Source organism: Planococcus citri, chromosome 3 (genome assembly GCF_950023065.1).
Source record: "Planococcus citri chromosome 3, ihPlaCitr1.1, whole genome shotgun sequence".
Lineage (NCBI taxonomy): Eukaryota > Metazoa > Arthropoda > Insecta > Hemiptera > Pseudococcidae > Planococcus > Planococcus citri.
In genome coordinates, this window is record NC_088679.1 from 185841 (window position 1) to 204923 (window position 19083).

General features: G+C 41.9%; 1 protein-coding gene across 1 annotated transcript; it reads right to left on the bottom strand.

Moving 5' to 3' along the window:
• Positions 1-69: 69 nt before the first annotated feature.
• On the bottom strand, positions 70-12070 carry LOC135838830 (short-chain dehydrogenase/reductase family 16C member 6-like). The gene is made up of 7 exons (XM_065354616.1): positions 11838-12070; positions 9513-9831; positions 9093-9434; positions 8248-8377; positions 2794-2914; positions 1436-1549; positions 70-657 (listed from the first exon to the last, which is right to left on the bottom strand). Exons 2-7 carry the CDS (start codon positions 9813-9815, stop codon positions 498-500), a joined length of 1170 nt encoding a protein of 389 aa, XP_065210688.1. The 5' UTR covers positions 9816-9831; positions 11838-12070; the 3' UTR covers positions 70-497.
• Between the last annotated feature and the right edge of the window lie 7013 nt (positions 12071-19083).

Consider the following 19083-nt stretch of genomic DNA (forward strand, 5'->3'; position numbering starts at 1 on the left):
TCGCTCGTACAGATACCTATTTAAGGTTAATTTGGTTGAAAATTCGAGAAAATAAAATGCGAGTCGAAATCAGTTGGCTAGGTATGTAGTAGGTAACTAGGTACTAGGTAGCTAGGTACCTAACTACGTACCTCTGCCTATTGGCTATTATTTACCTATGTATTTGTATAATTTTATTAGGCTATGTGAAAGTACACCTACGTATTACAGTATAATTTACGAGTAATCTACGTTTTGGTTTCGTTTACGCTTACTTTTCATCAACAGGTACAGGTAGATATAGATAATGTTTGCAGAATGTTTTTCTTTTCGCGAATAGTAGCATTTACAATGTAGTAGTACATGCTTATACATACTACGTATATGGGTAAGAGGTACATACGAGTAAGTAGGTATTGTAAGAGAAAACGATGGACAAGCGCGAGCGTCGCGCCACGCCACGTCACGCCACCATCACAACCGTATACTTTTCGCCAGCAATCCGCTAAATGCAGCGTTCATACTGTGTGCAATTCGTCGAAATCGAATTTGAATTTTTTGAACGATTCGATTAAAAGTTTATAAGGTAACATATTTTTTTGAAACTCGACCGACGGCGCGTTAAGTTTGGCGTAATAAATCTGTCGCAACGTCCGAGTAAAGCGATCCGGAAGCATTCTGAAATGAACAAACAAAACACAACAATCGTCATCACTGTTTGTTTTCTATTAGGTACTAGCGAGTAGCGAAACAGGCTACAAAATACTTGTACGAGTAGGTAGGTAAAGGTATGCAGTATGCAGGCTGGTCGGTCAGTCGGTAGGTAGGTAGAGGTACACTGGTACAGGGTGAACAGAAATATCGTGAACCCCTAAAAAAGTTTTCTGCTAAATAAGTACATATTTCGGTTGATCACAGTGAATGATATACGAGTAATGATTGGTTGTTGGACTGTGAGTGGGATGATAACTTTCCACCAACCATATACCGCATATGCATCTATTTAACCATTCGGCGCGGCGTTCACGTTGCCAACCTACGCGTATATTTCTAATGAAAAACTTTCTCCGGCGGGGTTGACGATATTTCTGTCCAGTGTCCACCCTCATACCCTGTACAGTGTACATACTCGTACGTACATACGAGTATGTGTACCTATTGTGTACGTATAAGTAGTCTAACGCCTAAATGATGTTGACACGGCATCCGCATTGGCATTGCATACCTGGTACCCCGCCTATTTCGATTACCTACCTAAGTACCTACCTAACGTTAGTGAAAAAGTATAGGCCTACTCGCGAACAGGCATCTCTCCTGCTTACTTGCTTGCTGAATGGTGAGTAAGTTAAGTAGTAACTTCTTACACAATAAATACCTACACCTACATACGAGTAAAATAGTCAATACTGACTATTTGACTATCTACTCGTAATTACCTACTCAGCGACAAACTTACTTGATAAAGTTTATGGCGTAGTACATGCCAGCTGGGCTGGTTATTATTCTCACATTCCTGCGGATTCCGGCTACCGCATCATTCACCACCTCATCAATGCTCAGTTCTGGTAACCTGCACAAAATCCAAAATACGAGCATCTCATTAGTCAATAGTCAATAGTCATTTTTCATCCGACGAAGCCTGAAAATGAGGTAGGTATACGAGCGAAGAAATTTGAAAAACCCGCTCGCTAGGGCTGGGGCTGGGGCTGGGGCTGGGGCTGGGGCTGGGGCTGGGATGGAGAACTCAATTTCTGATTTTTGAGTTGAACCAAACCCGCTGACTGGGATGAGTTGCAAACATTCCATTTTAGTTGTCAAAAAAAAAAATATATACGCAGAATCGAAGATCAATTCTGAGACGTTACATCATACTCGTGCAGCGTGCACACTACACAGCTACCTACGTAGACGTACGTATCAGAAGGAGCTTCGGCATCGGCTTCCAATCTGGTCGGAATGCGCGACTGATTCGAGATCGTTGAGCACGCGCTCGCGAATGACGAAACTCGCGTCAAAATATAACCGAGTCTCGGCGCGGCGCGGCTCGTTATAATAGTCAGGTACAAGTAGGTACATACATACGACTTACGAGTACATATGTACCTAGCCTTAGGTACGAGTACTCGTATTTTAGTAGTGGACGAAGGAGTGACCGGCAAATTATACAGCACGTACGAGTGTCGAGTACCAACGTTGAACCTACCAACGCAACGCAACGCAACGCAACGCAACGGATGCTCGGTGTTAATAAAATTGCATAACCAGTTTGCCGTAAATGCGACGGGCGGGGCATTTTTTTCGTTCCGAAAAGAAAGAACCTTATTCGCGTGTGGTCGCGACTCGTGAATCGTGTCGAAGTGTCAGCTTGTGGGGTGGGGGAGGGGCGAAGTGGGAGAGGGCGAATTTATTTGCAGAGTCGCATTTCCGCTTCAGCGAGCCGATTTCCAGGAATAGGAAATATGCCGCGGCCGGTTGCTGGTGTTTTCAGACCAACGGACACGGCCACACGGGACGTGTGAATTTTTTCTCCGAAAACAAAGTTAGGTAGGCTCGCCTATTTGAGGAAAGAAGCGACCAACAGATCCACACTCGACGACCTCGAATTATTGTCGAAAAATATCTTTTGGTCGATTTTTTTTTTTTTTTTTCATTCAAGAAGAATGGGTAGTTAGGAGCGGTAGCAGTCAGCCACTTATGCTAAACGAGTACCCCTACAGTCATCAGTTTGTATTTGCGGTATAGTCGCGTATTTTTTCGAGCGCACGCCGCGCCGCGCCGCGCCGTCAAGTGTAGTGTAGGTACCAAATATCTTACCTTATATGCCACATTTTGTTATAAAACGCGCTGGTATTGATGAAGTATGGGCAAATCACGCTGGTCTTGACTCGGTTATTCGGTATTTCTTCTAATTCGTAATGCAAGCTTTCCATCAATCCTGCGCATAAAGAAAACACCATCATTTTCCGGATACGTAGTTACGTACCTGCTACCTCTACCTACCGAAGCACCTAAGTATAACTATAAGTATGCGGCTACGGCTACAGCGACTCGAAGTCGGTGGCTCTGGGCTGTCGCTGTCGCTGACGCTGGGGCTGGGGCTGGGGCTGGGGCTGGGGCTGAGTACGAAAAGTAACCTACCTGAGGGATATGCACGTATGTACATATATGTCTATGTACTCGTAGGTTAGACATACCTATGATACGAGTATGCAGGTGCATTTTAGTTCACAAAGTATAGGTTTAGGTACCTATGCTGGATGCGTTTGCACATGTGCATTGCATGCAATATGCATACTGAGCTTTGTCAATATCAACTTTTCAAATACTCGTATACCTACTCGTAAGTAAGTTTAAGCGCTTAAACCACAGATTACAGCTCCACAGCTGTACAATGGTACCTACTACGTGTACATACTCGTACCTAAGCGCCAAATTGTCCGAATGCGAGTGGGCCTATGTCATGTAAACGTAAGAACGGTCTACGAGCTACGGTCGCGCCGCGCCGCGGCCCAGTAGCTAATTAGATATACTGCGCTTACTCATCCGTATTGAAAATTGAAATACGAAATATACGTACGTACGTGTACGTGTACGTGGGTGGGTAGTGGGTACTTAGGTACGCGTAATTGACACACGTGTAAAAAGTCCAAGTACATAAGTACTCGTACTCGTATAGGTATAATTGCAGACGTGCACAATAAGTAGGTAGGTAGGTACGAGTATTGGCGAGTGTAACTACATAGTAGGTAACTAACTACATATACGAGTATGTGTAATATGTAGGTAGGTATCTAAGTATACAGTATACAGCTATACGCGTAGATACGAGTACATATTTATTAGGCCCCGCAGCGCAGTTATTTTGTCAGCAAAAATACGCGTAGGTACGATTTATTTTTGCTCGCCACGCCGCGCCGTTTATCGCGTGATTTTTTCATAGGTATAGGTAGGTAGGTACAGGTACTCGTAAACAAGGTACGACGACGCGAGGTAGTTTTACTCGTCGTAACTAAGCGAGTTGCAATAATTCTCAATACCTGCCTGCCTACCTACCTACCTACTAACGATAGGTAAGAGGAAACAACAGCTTACACATAGGTACATATTACCTACTCCTATTAGATAGGTACTCGAACATTCAAGATACCAAACTTGTATCTATTAGAGAAGGGTCCTACATGGCAAAAAAAATGTGCGATTTTTTCCGCTCCCACCCCCTAAAGTGGTGTCCTTTGATGTAAAAATAATTCCCTTCTTTTTATTTTTGTCATTTTTGAAAAATTCGGGCTGCGGCGCGGTGGGCCCCGCAATTTTCAAAAATTTGAAAAAAAACAACCTAATTCAAAGAAAAATGTTCGTATAGTTTCAAAATTTCGAGTTCCATCATCTCCAAAAGGTCCCTTTTGAGTAAAATAGACTCTCACGACGATTTTAGCCCCCTCTCATGAAAACCAAGCTGACCCCCCCCTCCCCCCAGAATAGCTGAAATTTGTATATTAGGTACCTGTGTGGGAAATCCTAAAATACTCGTACGCTGTTTTTGGTCATTACCGATACGTTGATACGAATTTGTTCACTCGCATACTATACGTAGCAATGCATTGAAACAACACACGAGTCCCCTCTTCCTTTTAATGATTCAATATCAAACTACTGTTATCAAAAAGACCATTGATATGTTGAATCATTAAGGCAAAGAGGCGACTCGTGTGTTGTTTCAATGCATTGCTACGTAGTATGCGAGTGAACAAATTCGTATCAACGTATCGGTAGGTAATGACCAAAAACAGCGTACGAGTATTTTAGGATTTTCCACACAGGTACCTAAAATACAAATTTCACCTATTCTCGGGGGGGGGGGTCCAGCTTGATTTTCATGGGAGGGGGCTAAAACCGTCGTGAGAGTCTATTTTACTCAAAAGGGACCTTTTAGAGATGATGGAACTCGAAATTTTGAAACTACGAACATTTTTCTTTGAATTAGGTTTCTTTCAAATTTTTGAAAATTGCGGGGCCGACCGTAGCCCGAATTTTTTAAAAATGACAAAAATACCATCCCAACTTGAAAAATAAGGACTACCCTAATACCTATCCTATACCATACCGTACCGTACGTACGAGTATGGGACACTGGGACAGGCACTAGGCACAAGGCACATGAGGTAGGTAGGTAGGTACTCGTCGTCTATCTCTATTGGTTATTCGCAGTTTGGCACGAGATATCTGCCGCGGCCGGAAAAAATTCACGCTTGTTTTTAAGCAATAAGTACATATTATTGTGGACGCATCTAAGTAAGCAGGTGCGAAATTACTCTCTAAATTTGAAACAGTGAAATTTCACCGCTTAGCAGTCGCGCCATTTTGCCTTTTTAAAAGCGGTATTTTTTTACTGCAAAACAGTAAAAAAATTACTGACTTGGTCAGTAAAATATCATTTTGACAGACCAATTCGGTAGATTTTTCACTGTTTTGCAGTAAAAAACTACCGCTTTTAAAAAGGCAAAATGTCGTGACTGCTAAGCGGTGAAATTTCACTGTTTCAAATTTAGAGAGTAAGTAGGTACCTAGCTACCTACCTATCTAGATATTTGTAACAGACTGTTTTACACGTGCGCCGGTGCGCTGATACGTACGTATACGTATCTAGTGACAGTGAGCCGTGTTTGTAGCGAAAGAAGTAGAGTGTAATTTTTTTTTGTTTTTTTTTTGTTTTACAATTTTGCCTATAGTGTGTTAGAATATCGACCCCCGGCCGGCCTTCCCATTTTATCGTATTCCTTTCTCGCCTATTTCACCGCGAGTACGTTTGCGGTTAATTTTTGAAGAAGGAATAAAAAATACCCACTAGGTACTGGTAGCCGGTGTTAAATTCCTTACACGTAGGAGTAGGAGTAGGTAGCCTAAGGTACTCATCAAATACGAGTCGAGTCGAGTCGAGTAGGTATCAATTAGCCACAAACGACGACGCGACGGTAACGAAGCTTAGGATCATTGTTTTTTCCAGCTACGTACGTTCGAAAACACGTAATGACTAATTTTTTAATTTTTTTAATAGATACCTGCGCTGCGCTACGTATCGGTATTCGAAATAACCGCTTAATGTTCTCTAAATTTTACCTATTGGAAATACCTAAACGAAGACCACACGCCACACGCCACACGCCGTGACGCCGTGACGCCGCACGGAAAAAACCAGGCGAGAAGACAATTTTCAAAAACGTTAACGTGTTGGCGTTTAGTCCATTTAGATTTCGAGAAAAATTGATTTTTGTACTGAAAATGGCCTTTAAAAAATAGAAGAGACGGGAGACGAGAAAAATGAGCCGAGACCAAATCCGAGGCAACAGGAAGAAAATTTCAACGTTACCATACTCGTACTCGTATAGGTAAGTAAGTTGGAATGCGAAAATTTTTCATTAGATACGTCATCGCGATAGTCGATTTTCATCGTTCATCGAGTTCGAGTCGTTGCGAAACACTAATTCAATTTCAGATTTCTATTATGCCTCGAGTTGTGTTTGTGGGATGTTGCGTGATACCTACCTACCTACCTATCTATATTTCCAGTCATTAGGTACTTTTATGAAATTCAATTTCGATACAAAATTAGAGCATTTTGATAGATAGGTAGGTAGGTAGGTAGGTATTTAAATAATTTAAATATGCAAACTAGCCACGCGTTTCAACGCATAAACTATACCAGTTGGCACCTGATACCAGTATTTGCTACTTGCTAGGTACCTACTTATAGCTTACCAATTCCGTATTCTTCTTTAAAATTTATAATAAAAAAATATACCGTAATCGAGTTATCCTTGGGTTAAGTAGCTCCGTATTTTGACGGAGGAAGAAAAAGTAAACAAACAAACAATAAATAGGTACTCGTATACCTATCTATAAAATCACATCACATTCCACGGTGTGGCGTGGCGTGGCGCAGTGAGCGTGTAAAATGTTTCATCATTTTTATTCTTACAACTCGCGAGTAGTTAGTTATTGCCGTTTAATTTTATTCCTACGTATACGGCTACGCCACGCTACGCCGAACGAAAAAAATCAAATGAAATACCTACTTAATACGTAGCCACCTAGGCAGGTAATGCTGTTGTATATGCACTATAAATGTAGTATATGTACTCGTAGTAATGCAGTAAATAGTGGTACACTAACAATACTAGTATACGTACGTACTTAATATACATAGGTACGTCTACGTACATTGCTAGGTGCTAGGCTAGACGCGTTTTTGACTATGCATTTTTGTTTAGTTTGAATTGGTAAGTTGATAGGTATCTCTACATGGGTATTAGGTATGGTAATGAGGTATACCAGCTACCTATGCCAGTACGAGTACGAGTATATGACGTACGTACCATATCTACATCTACATCTACATCATGATGAGATTACTGACGTAGGTACGAGTACAGGTGGAGATACCTAAGTAGATAGCATAAAACAACAAAAACCGGATTTTGATGAAGACTAGGAAGCAGCAAAACCAGATCTTTAGCCATACAAACACTAAAAATGTGTAAATTTGTTGGAATAATTTTCAGGGTTGTACCGAGCAGTTGGAAATTTGTGAGCCAAAACGTGAAAATTTGACGTAGACGTACTTTTTTCCCCCGGCTTCCGCAATCCCAAGTCAAGCGCTAGACCTACCCACCTACCTATCATTTCTGAAATTGGCTACACATTTTGTGACGCAGTCGCGGCGCGGCAGCGGCAACGGCAGCGGCGGGCGGCGGCTATGCCAATATTTCGGTCGTTATCGCGGGATTTCAAAAAACCGCAGAAAATTTGGCAGGCACCGGCACCGCCACCGCCACCGCCACCGCCACCACCTATCGCTAGTTCACCACGAGGTTTACGTGAATGCCTTTGTTCGCTTTGGTACGTGTAATCTCGATCTATTTGTAGGTACTTGTATTTAGCAGTTAGCTATTTACGTATACTTAGCAAGCAACCGGTACAGGCGTATCGATGTACAGCCTAAAATACGATACATGCAGATAGGAAGGGTAGAGCCGGAGGTAGACGGATACTGGGTAGGGTACGGTACCTTGAACCTATGTATGTACTCGTACTCGTACTCGTACTCGTACCTATAAGTACTCGACGATTACAAGTAGCGTAGTTTCGAGTACGCCTAACGCTTTACGCCTTACAGGTCATAGTCATACGGGACACAGGTGCCATTACCCATTACCCATTACCCATTACCCATTAGCCATTAGCCATTACGAATGAACTCGGCAGACTCACCCATGACTGCGTGTTTGGTAGCAACGTACATAGAACCTCTTGCGATACCCACAAGTCCGGCCAATGAAGACACAGCCACGATGTGACCTTGGTTTCGCTCCATCATGTCCGGCAAGAATGCTCGTATCATCTGCAACCAAGTTTTGCGCCATTAAAAGTATACAATATATGTACAATATACAATTGTACATATAGAATACGAGTAGATAGCTAGAAAAAACCCTAATTTTTGATTGATTATGGAGTGTAAATAATAATGCAGTATGCGGCATTTTGTATTCTAACGGTGTTACGTATTTTCCTTGAAATCGATCCGACTTATCTCAAAAAATTATAATTTGAGTCGGTATTTTTCATTGTCTTTTACGCGCAAAAGTATATTATTTTTGTTTATTCGGTATTTTTTCGATTCTTTGTTCATGTTTTGAGCCAAAACTTGATTTTCTGAATGAAAACATCCATTTTGGATTATCCAACTTTTTTGGTATCCGACCCACCGTACCACCCACACCCCCCCCCACCCCCCACCCCCCACCCCCCGATTAGGTCGGATAATCGGGAGTCTACTGTATCTAGAACTACAGGTAAACGTAAATACATAGGTACGAGTAGCTACTCAGTAATCACAGTCGAGATGTGAGGCTGTGAGTTGTCACGTTGTGTTTCAGTTTTCCAAAGTGCGTAACCACATCGGTACCAATAGGTACGAGTAATTTATCTGGTATGTAGATTAGGTAGGTAAAGAGGTAGAAGTACCTAGGTGTTACGTAGACGTACAACGACGCGACGCGACGCGACGCGACGGTACGACACAGAATGGAATGCGAATGGAATGGAAGACTTACGAAAAAATTGCTGCTCAAATTGACGGTGACGACTCCGTGAAGGTAGATGTCGTCGAAATCGGTGATGCTGGGCGTACTGGCGACCAAGCCGGCATTCAGTACAAGCAAATGTACCTGGTGGCCGAAATCTCGGTACACGCGCTGCCGAAGCAGCGTAATTTCGTCCGATAAGGCCACGTTGCAAGTGTAAGCGACGGCCGTGCCGGCGCCGTACTTTTTGTTGATGGCCAGCACCGTCTGCTGATTGGCCGTCTCGTTCATGTCCACGCAAGCCAGCTTGCAGCCGAGTTGGGCGAATTTCCACGCGAAACCTTGTCCCAAACCGCGCGCAGAACCTGTAATCTGAAACGTGAAACGTGAAACGTGAAACGTGAAACGTCCGTAGGGGTGAGCGGTGACCGAGCCTAAACCGTAACCTACCAGCACGACGTTTCCTTTCAACGACTTGGGTTTGACGAAAAAGCTTTCTACGATGCTGTACAAGGCTACCGGGATGAAAATCAAAATTAGGTAAAGCGTTTGCGCGAATAGCGAAAACCATTTACTCGTATCCAATTTGGCGCATTCCGGCGCTGGTGGTTCTAAATCAATCGGCGTCGTCGGAGTCGGAGTCGGCGTCGTAGTCGTAATCGTCGCTTTCGCAGTTGCAGTTGCAGTTGCAGTTGCGTTTTGCTGCAGCTGGCCTTCGTTCGCACCAGCGTCTGCCATCGCCGCTAGCGCCATAGGTGATAGGTATGGTCTGAAATTCGGCAAACATAACGTAGGTTTAGGTAGGTTAATAGGTATATGTAATGTACATACTACATAGGTACGTAGGGAAACAACACAATAGGTAGAGGTACTACTCTCTTATACTGTACACAGCGCACACTGTACCACTGTACCACTGTATGCGTATGCGTAGCTGTGTAGTGTGTATACGTATAGCCAATGTAGCCATCTATATCGCGATCAGTATTACTCGTATCATTCACTGTGACCTTTGATTATACGAGTATACCTATATAATCAAAGACTGTGACCACCCGAAATAGTATCTAGAGGTTCGCGATATTTCTGCGCACCCTGTAGATATGTACGAGTATATAGGTATGGGTACCTAATGGGTAATGGGTATTAGGTACCCAACTACCCAATACCCAATACCCGTAGAGGACTCTACTACATATATGGTACCCGGCCACAATGAAGGCAGTCGTAGTCGTAGCCGTAGCTACCTCCTAGTCCCTACCGTGTACTTAGGTATAATGTACCTACATATACGGTACCATATTTGTATTTCTAATCAAGTCAAAAAAATCGGCCGAGTTGAAATTTCAACATTTCGTTATTTACTCGTATACCTATCTAGGTAGCCCTATTGCCCTACTACCTACGAGTATATGGTAGGTACCTATGTATTTTTTCATTTTCTTGGGATATGATGACGAGCGTGCTGACCGGCCTCAAATTGACGTTATGGCGCGGGCGCGGACGATTCGCCTTCGAGAATCAAGTAGGTATCACAAACATGAGCCCGCTCGTACGTAGGCCAAGTTCTCGATAGATGGGTAGGGGACTAGGGGTACGGTACCTACTGGTACTTGAAAGTAAAAACCGAACAGAAAAGAAAAGACGAGAAAAGAAACGAAAAGAAAACATAGTATTTGAGGAGCTTGGAATCAAAACTCACTTTTGACACCAAAAATCGATATGCGTTTTTTTGCGGATTCGGATACTTCTTCAATTTCTCCATCACCCTACAGAATCCATTTTTCCGAATTCGGCCCCAGTTCTTCACAATTTCGTGTTAAAAAGTGCCCTTGGAGTCAAAACTCACTTTTGCCACTGGCAAAAGTGAGTTTTGACTCCAAGCTATAAAAAAAACTGTATTTTCAAGGTCGCATGGCAGTCTACAAAGCCAAAATGATTCAATTGCAACTTCGGAAGCATTTTCTGATAGTGAAAATAGCGAAAATGGTAGTTTTGAATTTGGAAGTTATGCAACTGAGGAGGTAAAAAATTGGATGTATTGAGTGCTCAAAACTTTCAAAGCTCTCTGGAGGCGGAACAAAATACTCTACAGAAAAATGGAGTCGAGGAAAATTGTAGAGAATTAAATTTCCAATCGACTTAATGTCGTTAGTTTTTTTCTAGGGTGCTTAGTTTTCTATATATTTGCAAAAGAAAGTATAATTTTTGGAAAAATTCAGCGCTCAAAACTTTTAAAGCTGTCTGTAGACGGAACGAAGCATTCTACAGAAAAATTAAATCGAGGAAAATTGTAGAGAATGAAATTTCCAATCGACATGATGTCGTTAGTTTTCTTCTAGGAGGCTTATTTTTCGATATATTTGCAAAAGAATGTAAAATTACCCCACCTTGGAATCAAAACTCACTTTTGCCAAACTTGAAAGCCATACTGCAACGATATAGCAACTTGAAAAAAAAAATTTTCTCATGGAATCCTGTTTAGTAGTCTTACTCAAGAGCTCGACACTCTTTGCGACGTTTTTTTCATCAACGCACTAGGCGAAATCAGTTATTGTCGATTTTCTCGAAACTTTGTCCGATGGCAAAAGTGAGTTTTGATTCCAAGCTCCTCATTTATCCGGACGACAGACACCTCTCGCCGAATGTGCATAGGTATACTCGTATGTAGATGTACGTAGACCTACCGGCAATCGGCATTAGTACGCGGGGCACTGAATAAACAAAAAATGATGATACATATTATTTGTATGTAGATGAAATTCGCAAACTCACTCGATTCGATATGATTACGAATACTCGTAAAATTCCAAAATCGCCACTCGCAGTCGCCGCGCCGCGTCTTATTCGCAGATGTGATGATGGTAGATACGACTACAGGTACATTGATATGGTGCCGACAAGAAAAACACTGCAACTACGTACGCGCGTACATTCAAATACGACTGACCAGAGCACTGTAGCACTGTAGCACACTGTACGAGTAGTGCTAGCGTTGACTGTTGGCAGTGTTGGCCGCCTTACCCACACCATCGTCGCCATCGCCATCGCCACCGCCACCGCCACCGCCACCACCGCTACCAACCCTAAAAGAAGACCTAACTTAACTGCTTAGCTGTGGTCACTAACCGCGATACCTATATTCTAAAAATGCTAGCGACTGAGGGACAGGCTGACAGGCTTCTGGTGATACGTACCTACGTAGGGACAAAACCAGATTCTTAGGCACGAAAAATCAAAATGAGGGGTAATTTTCTGGAAACCTATTGCGATGTGTGGTGATTTCATGAAAATGAAGGCAAAATTACTGCTCGAGCGAAGCGAGAGCGAAATTTTGTAGAAAAAATGGGTCCAAACAACAAAAAAACGTCCATTTTTGCATGTTTTATTTCAAATTTTCGCTCGCAAGGGGGGGGGCCATGGCCCCCTTCGCCCTCCCCCCTTGGCTACGCCACTGTATTTTCCATAGTCCGAATTTCAAGAGTAGAAAGTTGCATTTTTGAATTTCCGATAATCTACCGCTTCGGAGTTGGACTTGGACTGTTGCCTAAGCCTATGGCCTATGGCCTATAGCTAACGCATAGAGAAAAACCTAGTATTCGTGAGAGTGAGAGTGAGTGCGAGTGCGAGTGCGAGTGCGGTAATATGTACGAATTACGTATAGGTACGAAGAGCCAAGACAATCGAGTACCGTAGGTAGGTATTTGTATTTCGCAAATAGGACGTAACCGAATGGCTGGAAATTTATGGTACCTACGAGTAAGTATACCTATACGACCGTGTACTCGTAAGTCGTACCTAATACCATACCTACCTAGTACCTACTGTATGAATACCTATTTGCCATGCACTGAAATTCGCCATAAGCCATATCTATGTCTGGGGCACCGCAGTCCGTAGGTAGGTTAGTAGGTACCTATAGGTACTTAGGCACGAAATCGACCGTGCCATAGCCATAGCCATAATACGTAAATGTATGCGACGCGATGGGATGCATGCGTGACAGGACTACCACTGTAATTATACCTACGCGTACCTAAAGTCATCTTTGAATTTCATGTCGTTGTCGTACCTACTCGCACCTACATATATTGCGGCGAGGCGAGGCGAGGCGGGGCGGACATTTGGTACTCGTGAAAATAGTAGTGTGAGTGTAGAGGCACAGGCACAGGCACAGGTACGAGCACGAGCACGAGCACGAATACTCCGTAACAGAAACGCATCCGCAATCCGACCGCAATAAGGGTAGGTATAATAGTTACAGTTAGGTATAATACTCGTTATGGTACCCGTATCTTTTTTTCCGGGGCCCGCAATCCGCACTTGCGTAAACGTAGTACCTGCTACCTACCTAACTATCTACTCAACTCGAACTCGAGCTCGAGCTCGAATTACGAGTTCCTATCGGAGAATTCTTTGCATTTCGCGAAACGTGTGTGAAAATCGGAAAAATTCAACGTAGGTAGGTACGCGAAAGCGCGTTTTTGCGTCGGTGTTGGGCAGTCGGGCACTGCATGGTCAGCGTCAGCGGTCAGCGGTCAGCCGTCACTTCGTCGCCCTATAAGCCTACATACGTAAGTAGGTATACGAGTACGTATATTTTTTTATCGCTTTACAATACACCGATGCGGAATATTCTCATTATTCGCGTAATTCGCGTAATTCGCAACATACCCGACGCGACGCGACGCGACGCGACGAAGAAAGAGCTATTTATGTAGACAGGCGAAAGTGACGTAACGTCTATATGGTATTTGCGCATTGCGCATTTGCACGTGGGTAATTATCGTGCCCGTGCCTGTGCAGAGTGCACCATGCATGATAATAGACGGTACCTCTACCTACCCTACACTAGAGACCTACTCGTATACGGTCGTGGTCGTGATAACAGGCAAATGAGAAATCTTCTACGTACTACGAGTATGTACATAGTAAGTATAGGATCGCGATATATGTACCTATAGTAGGTAGTAGGTGCCATTACGTACTCGTAAAATGAACATCATCGACATCACTACCAGAACTGAGGACACCGAGGACCCAGTAATTATGTGGTATGATTTTAGTATCGCTATCGCTTAAGCATATCGCGCTTCATCCGCTTTCAGATGGACCTATTCGCAGTGCTCTGCTCGTTATTTCATTAACCTACCGCGTACATAGCCTATAGGTCTACTCTGCAGCTGCAGTTGCCTTTTTCAAGCTTTACATTCGTTGATTTAGCATTTTTCCGATCTGCGAGTAAAATACGAGTATGTACCTAATACCTATATTGTATGTCTATGTACTTTGTATGTACATACCTGTGTACAAGTACTCGTACGTAGTACGTACTCGTACTAGCAGTAGCAGTAGCAGGTTGGTCGTTTAAAGTGCGGTGAAACAAAAATCGTAGGTACGTACGTAGGTTTATATTGCGGCCGTCTTCGAGTTGGAAAAGTACTTGGAAAAATGTTGAACCCCCTCCCTCCAGCCGTGTGGGCCGTATGCACTGAGCCACGTGTCTTCAAAGTGACCTCACTTTGAAGACACGTCAATAAAACAAAACAAACGTATAGATGGAGGTTGATAGGTCCTCATTTTTTGGCTCTTTTTGGGTACAGCTAGCTATTAGTGTAACTCGTGGCACAGTACCACGCACGGCATTCGGCACCCTCCCCTTACGTATGATAAATTGCGAATGGCTTTTTAAAATTTTGGACATCATCGCGTTCATCGGCGCGGCAGTTCGGCACGTTAAGATTTCAATTTTTGATGGCGAAATTACACGATACTCGTACATGCCCAATGCCCATTGCCCCTCGCATCCTTCAATCAGATCAGCCCCTGGTTATGTACTCGTAGGTATACGAGTATAAGTACGAGTAGGTACTACTCGCTACTCGTATGTGTATTGTGTCTGTCTGTGTGTGTGTGTGTGTGTGTGTGTGTACACATAGTAAGATTATATGAGAATGATTGAAAACATCAACGTTCGACGGTCTTCGCTCCTCGCTCGTCGATCAACCGACAGCTTTTGGAGTAAACCGCGCATTTGAGCTACGAGTTATGCTGCGGCTGTGCCGTGTAGCAAGGTACACGGCTGTATTGCGTAATGCGTTGTATGTACACTGAAAGAAATAAACAGTAATAGTTACATTGAAACGATGCATTCAGTGCATTAAAACGCGGTAATTTTGGTATAGGAATGAAACGCATTAATCAGTACATATTTAGAGAAGTAACTATTACACAGAAGTGCAGTAACCATTCCATCGTTTTTATTCAACAATATTTAAAAAGTGGGGATAGGTGATATCAATTTCACGTTTCTCCGCACATCCAAACAATTCTCACTGCAACGAATTTTTCTAGACCTATTTTCCTTACGAAAATTTTCCTACCTGACTGGGATTCGAACCTGCGACCTCTCGTTCCTAACTACCTACACTTAAGGACATGGCCACGAGTAGAATATTTTATTCAGGCCCTCGAAGTATTTATAGGTTTTTCACTGTTTGAAAAAAATGATTTCATTGCAGTATGGCGATGTACTCAGTACATCGTTTACTGTATTCAGTAAATCACTACATGGTTCTCAGTCATGTTTAAGGAATGTAATCATTGCTTACTATACGATGTAATTATTACCCACCCAATTATGTTTTGAATACCATGTCTGCAGGACTGAGTCCCCAAAGAAATTTAATGAGAACATCAACATGAATTTTTAAAAGTGATGCAATAAATCCATCCTGGCGATGTACTCATTCCATTGTATGATGCATTCTCTGATTTAAACTATGTAATCATTACATCAAAATTAGGTAACTTGACAATTACTGTACTGTGCAGTAACCATTGCATCAATTTTGGGACTGAATAATGCGTTTTGAAAATCATTTCTTTCAGTGTAGTGCATAGGTTAGGTAGGTGTAGGTATATACGTATACTGGTACTCGTATCACACCTAAGTACAACCGACAAGTACCTAGTGTTTATCATTACAATGAAAATATTTTACTCGTCTTCGACTAAAATGACCTCGAAAAATAAACGACACATAAACGCATAATTGTGGACTGTATAATTCCAACGTCAATAACAATAATAATATTACAACTGAAAATTACGCTCTCGTACGTACGAAAAAGATAAGAAAAAAAAGAAAAACGTAGTGAACCGAATACAACCGAACCGGTTACAGATAATCAAACGAATATTCGCTAGGTACCTATTCGATACATATAACATACGTTAACAATTCTCCCCCCGAAAAGGAGTTCAAACAAAAATATCTCCTTTTCCAAAAACAAAAAAAACTTTAAAAAAAAACACAAAACTAAAAAAACTTAACAAAATAACATCATATAACTTCCAAAATTACAAAAACGAAGTACATTTGAGTATCAAATAACATTATCGGTATATATTACGATTACATACCAAAATACATCGAATTATAAATACATTGCATCAAATATTACTCGTTTTCTAATAACAATACGAGATTTTGAACAGATGATTTCTTGAGCCCACCTCCTTTTGACCTAACTAACACATTACGAACTAACCCACGATCATCCGGGTATACCTGCTCAACTATGCCCATTGGCCATTCAAAAACGCTCTCATCCTTCGACACAATCAAAACAACATCACCTACTTTCAAACTCCTCTCTTCAGTCTTCCACTTAGACCTAATTCTTAACTGATTCAAATAATCATGTCGCCAAGATGACCAGAACGAATCGACGATCCTTCTCCAGAGAAAGTACCGCGATTTGATCTTCAAATTATCGGCATTTTCGTCAACCGGTGGCTCAAACATACCTGTACCTATCAAAAAATGTCCGGGAGTCAACGGCTCCACAAATGCATTACTCTTACGATAAGAAATCGGCCGTGCATTCAATATTGCCTCGACCTTTGTCGCAATATTGAACAATTCGAGTAAATTCAACCTTTGATCACCTATTGCCTTCTTTAAACACGCTTTTCCCGCCTTCACCGCCGCCTCCCACGCACCACCTTGATGCGGAGAGTACGGAGCGATAAAGTTCCACTTTATCTTGCTGTAGTTACTATCGAATGAACTACTATCGAAAACCTTCTTCGTAGCTACAAAATTCGAAGCGTTATCACTGTACATGACATTAGGCAAACCTCTACGAGCCGAAAACCTATCGAATGCATTAATAAAACCTTCCGTAGACAAATCACCAACTACTTCGATGTGTACAGCACGCGTACACATGCAAACAAAAAATGCCAGATAAACCTTGTAATTTTTAACTGACCTGTGATTCGTACATTTAAGCATAAAATGACCAGTCAAATCTACACCTACAACAGTAAACGGACGTGAAATTACAAAACGATCTTTTGGCAAATCACCCATTAATTGAGCATTACGTTTTGCCTTTATCCGAATACAACCAATACAACGACGAATTATCTTCTTGATTTGTGAGAGTAAATTTCCTACTACCCAATAACTAGATCGAACTAAATTCAGCATAAATGAAACATTTGCATGAAAATACTTATCATGTATCATTTCGAGATATAACTCCAACAGGCGAGATTTTGCATGAAGAACAATCGGAAACTTAGTCTCATATGAGAAACTAGAATTTACCGTACGTCCTCTCGAGCGTAAAATACCATTTGAATCCATAAACACATCGATTGATAACAAACCACTCTCTTTACCTATCGCCATACCTTTCGACAACATATCACACTCGTTCGGAAAGCTCTCATGCTGAGAAGCTCGAATAATATTATTAAACGCATCTTCTCTCTCTTCCATTCGAACCAACGGTACCAATGCAATCAATTCTTTTATTGGTCGTTTTTCTATCACAACATGCTTCGTACCTACAATTCTATTTCTAACCTTATCTTTCAGAATACGAATAAACCGTATTGCATAGGCTAAACCTGCAACACATATTGACAGAGACGATCTTCGAACCAACAACGCTAAAACATGATGATTTTTATAAGTCAGCAACGACACAGTTCGCTCAACTTCCAACTCCGGTACCTTACCTACTACCTGAAATCCATCCGAAACATACCTGCTAAATTCATCCTCGCTAAGCAAAATTTCAGGCCCATTTTTCCAACACTCTAACGACATGAATTTTGAGGCAGACACACCTCGCGTACCCAAATCAGCAGGGTTCAGTTTTCCATCAATATGGAACCAGTGTTCCTTATTTACCAACGAATTGACTAACTTTACTCTGGTTGAAACAAACAATTTCAGCTTAATAGGATCAATATTGATCCAACTGAGCGCTACTTGCGAATCTGTAAAACAATACACCTTCTCAACACCGAGCTCTAAACGAATGCTAGCAATTAATTTTGCTAACAGAACAGTTGCGATCAATTCCATGCGATGAATATCTGTAGATTTCATCGGTGCTAATCTCGATTTTGAACAAATAAACGTGACACAAACATTACCATCAATATCAATTGATCTTAGATACACTACAGCACACGCCGCTCTCATTGACGCATCGCAATAGCCAATGAGCTGGGTACTGGTCAACGAACTACTCGAAAAATAACACCTTGGAACGGTATAAGACTGAACCTCAACTAAATCCCTGCAATATGCCTCAAATTCTTCTCTCAACTCAATCGAAATTTCCTCATCCCAATCACGACCTTCTTTCCATAATTCTTGAAGTAAAATCTTCGCACGAACCGTAATAGGCATCAAAATACCCATAATATCAAAAGTCTTTGAAATCACAGATAACATTACCCTTTTCGTTACAATAGAAGGTAGCACTTCCTCACGAATATTGACACCTATTTCGTCAGCATCCAAATACCACAATAAACCCAACAACATAACAAATTTCTTACCATTACGAACCTTCACCTATCAATTAATTCACTTGAAATTTGCGCTAAAAAATCAGGCGAATTGGACTGATATTTCCGTAAAGGAAACCCATACTTCAACAAAACTTCATAAATTCGATGATTAATCGCCACAGCATCAGCAACTGTATCC

Coding starts and splice junctions, on each gene's coding strand:
- LOC135838830 (XM_065354616.1), bottom strand. CDS start 9,815: ATGGCGCTAGCGGCGATGGCAGACGCTGGTGCGAACGAAGGCCAGCTG. Junction 9,435..9,512: donor TGAAAGGAAACGTCGTGCTG/GTAGGTTACGGT, acceptor TTCACGTTTCAG/ATTACAGGTTCTGCGCGCGG. Junction 2,915..8,247: donor TACCAAACACGCAGTCATGG/GTGAGTCTGCCG, acceptor CTTTATGCGCAG/GATTGATGGAAAGCTTGCAT.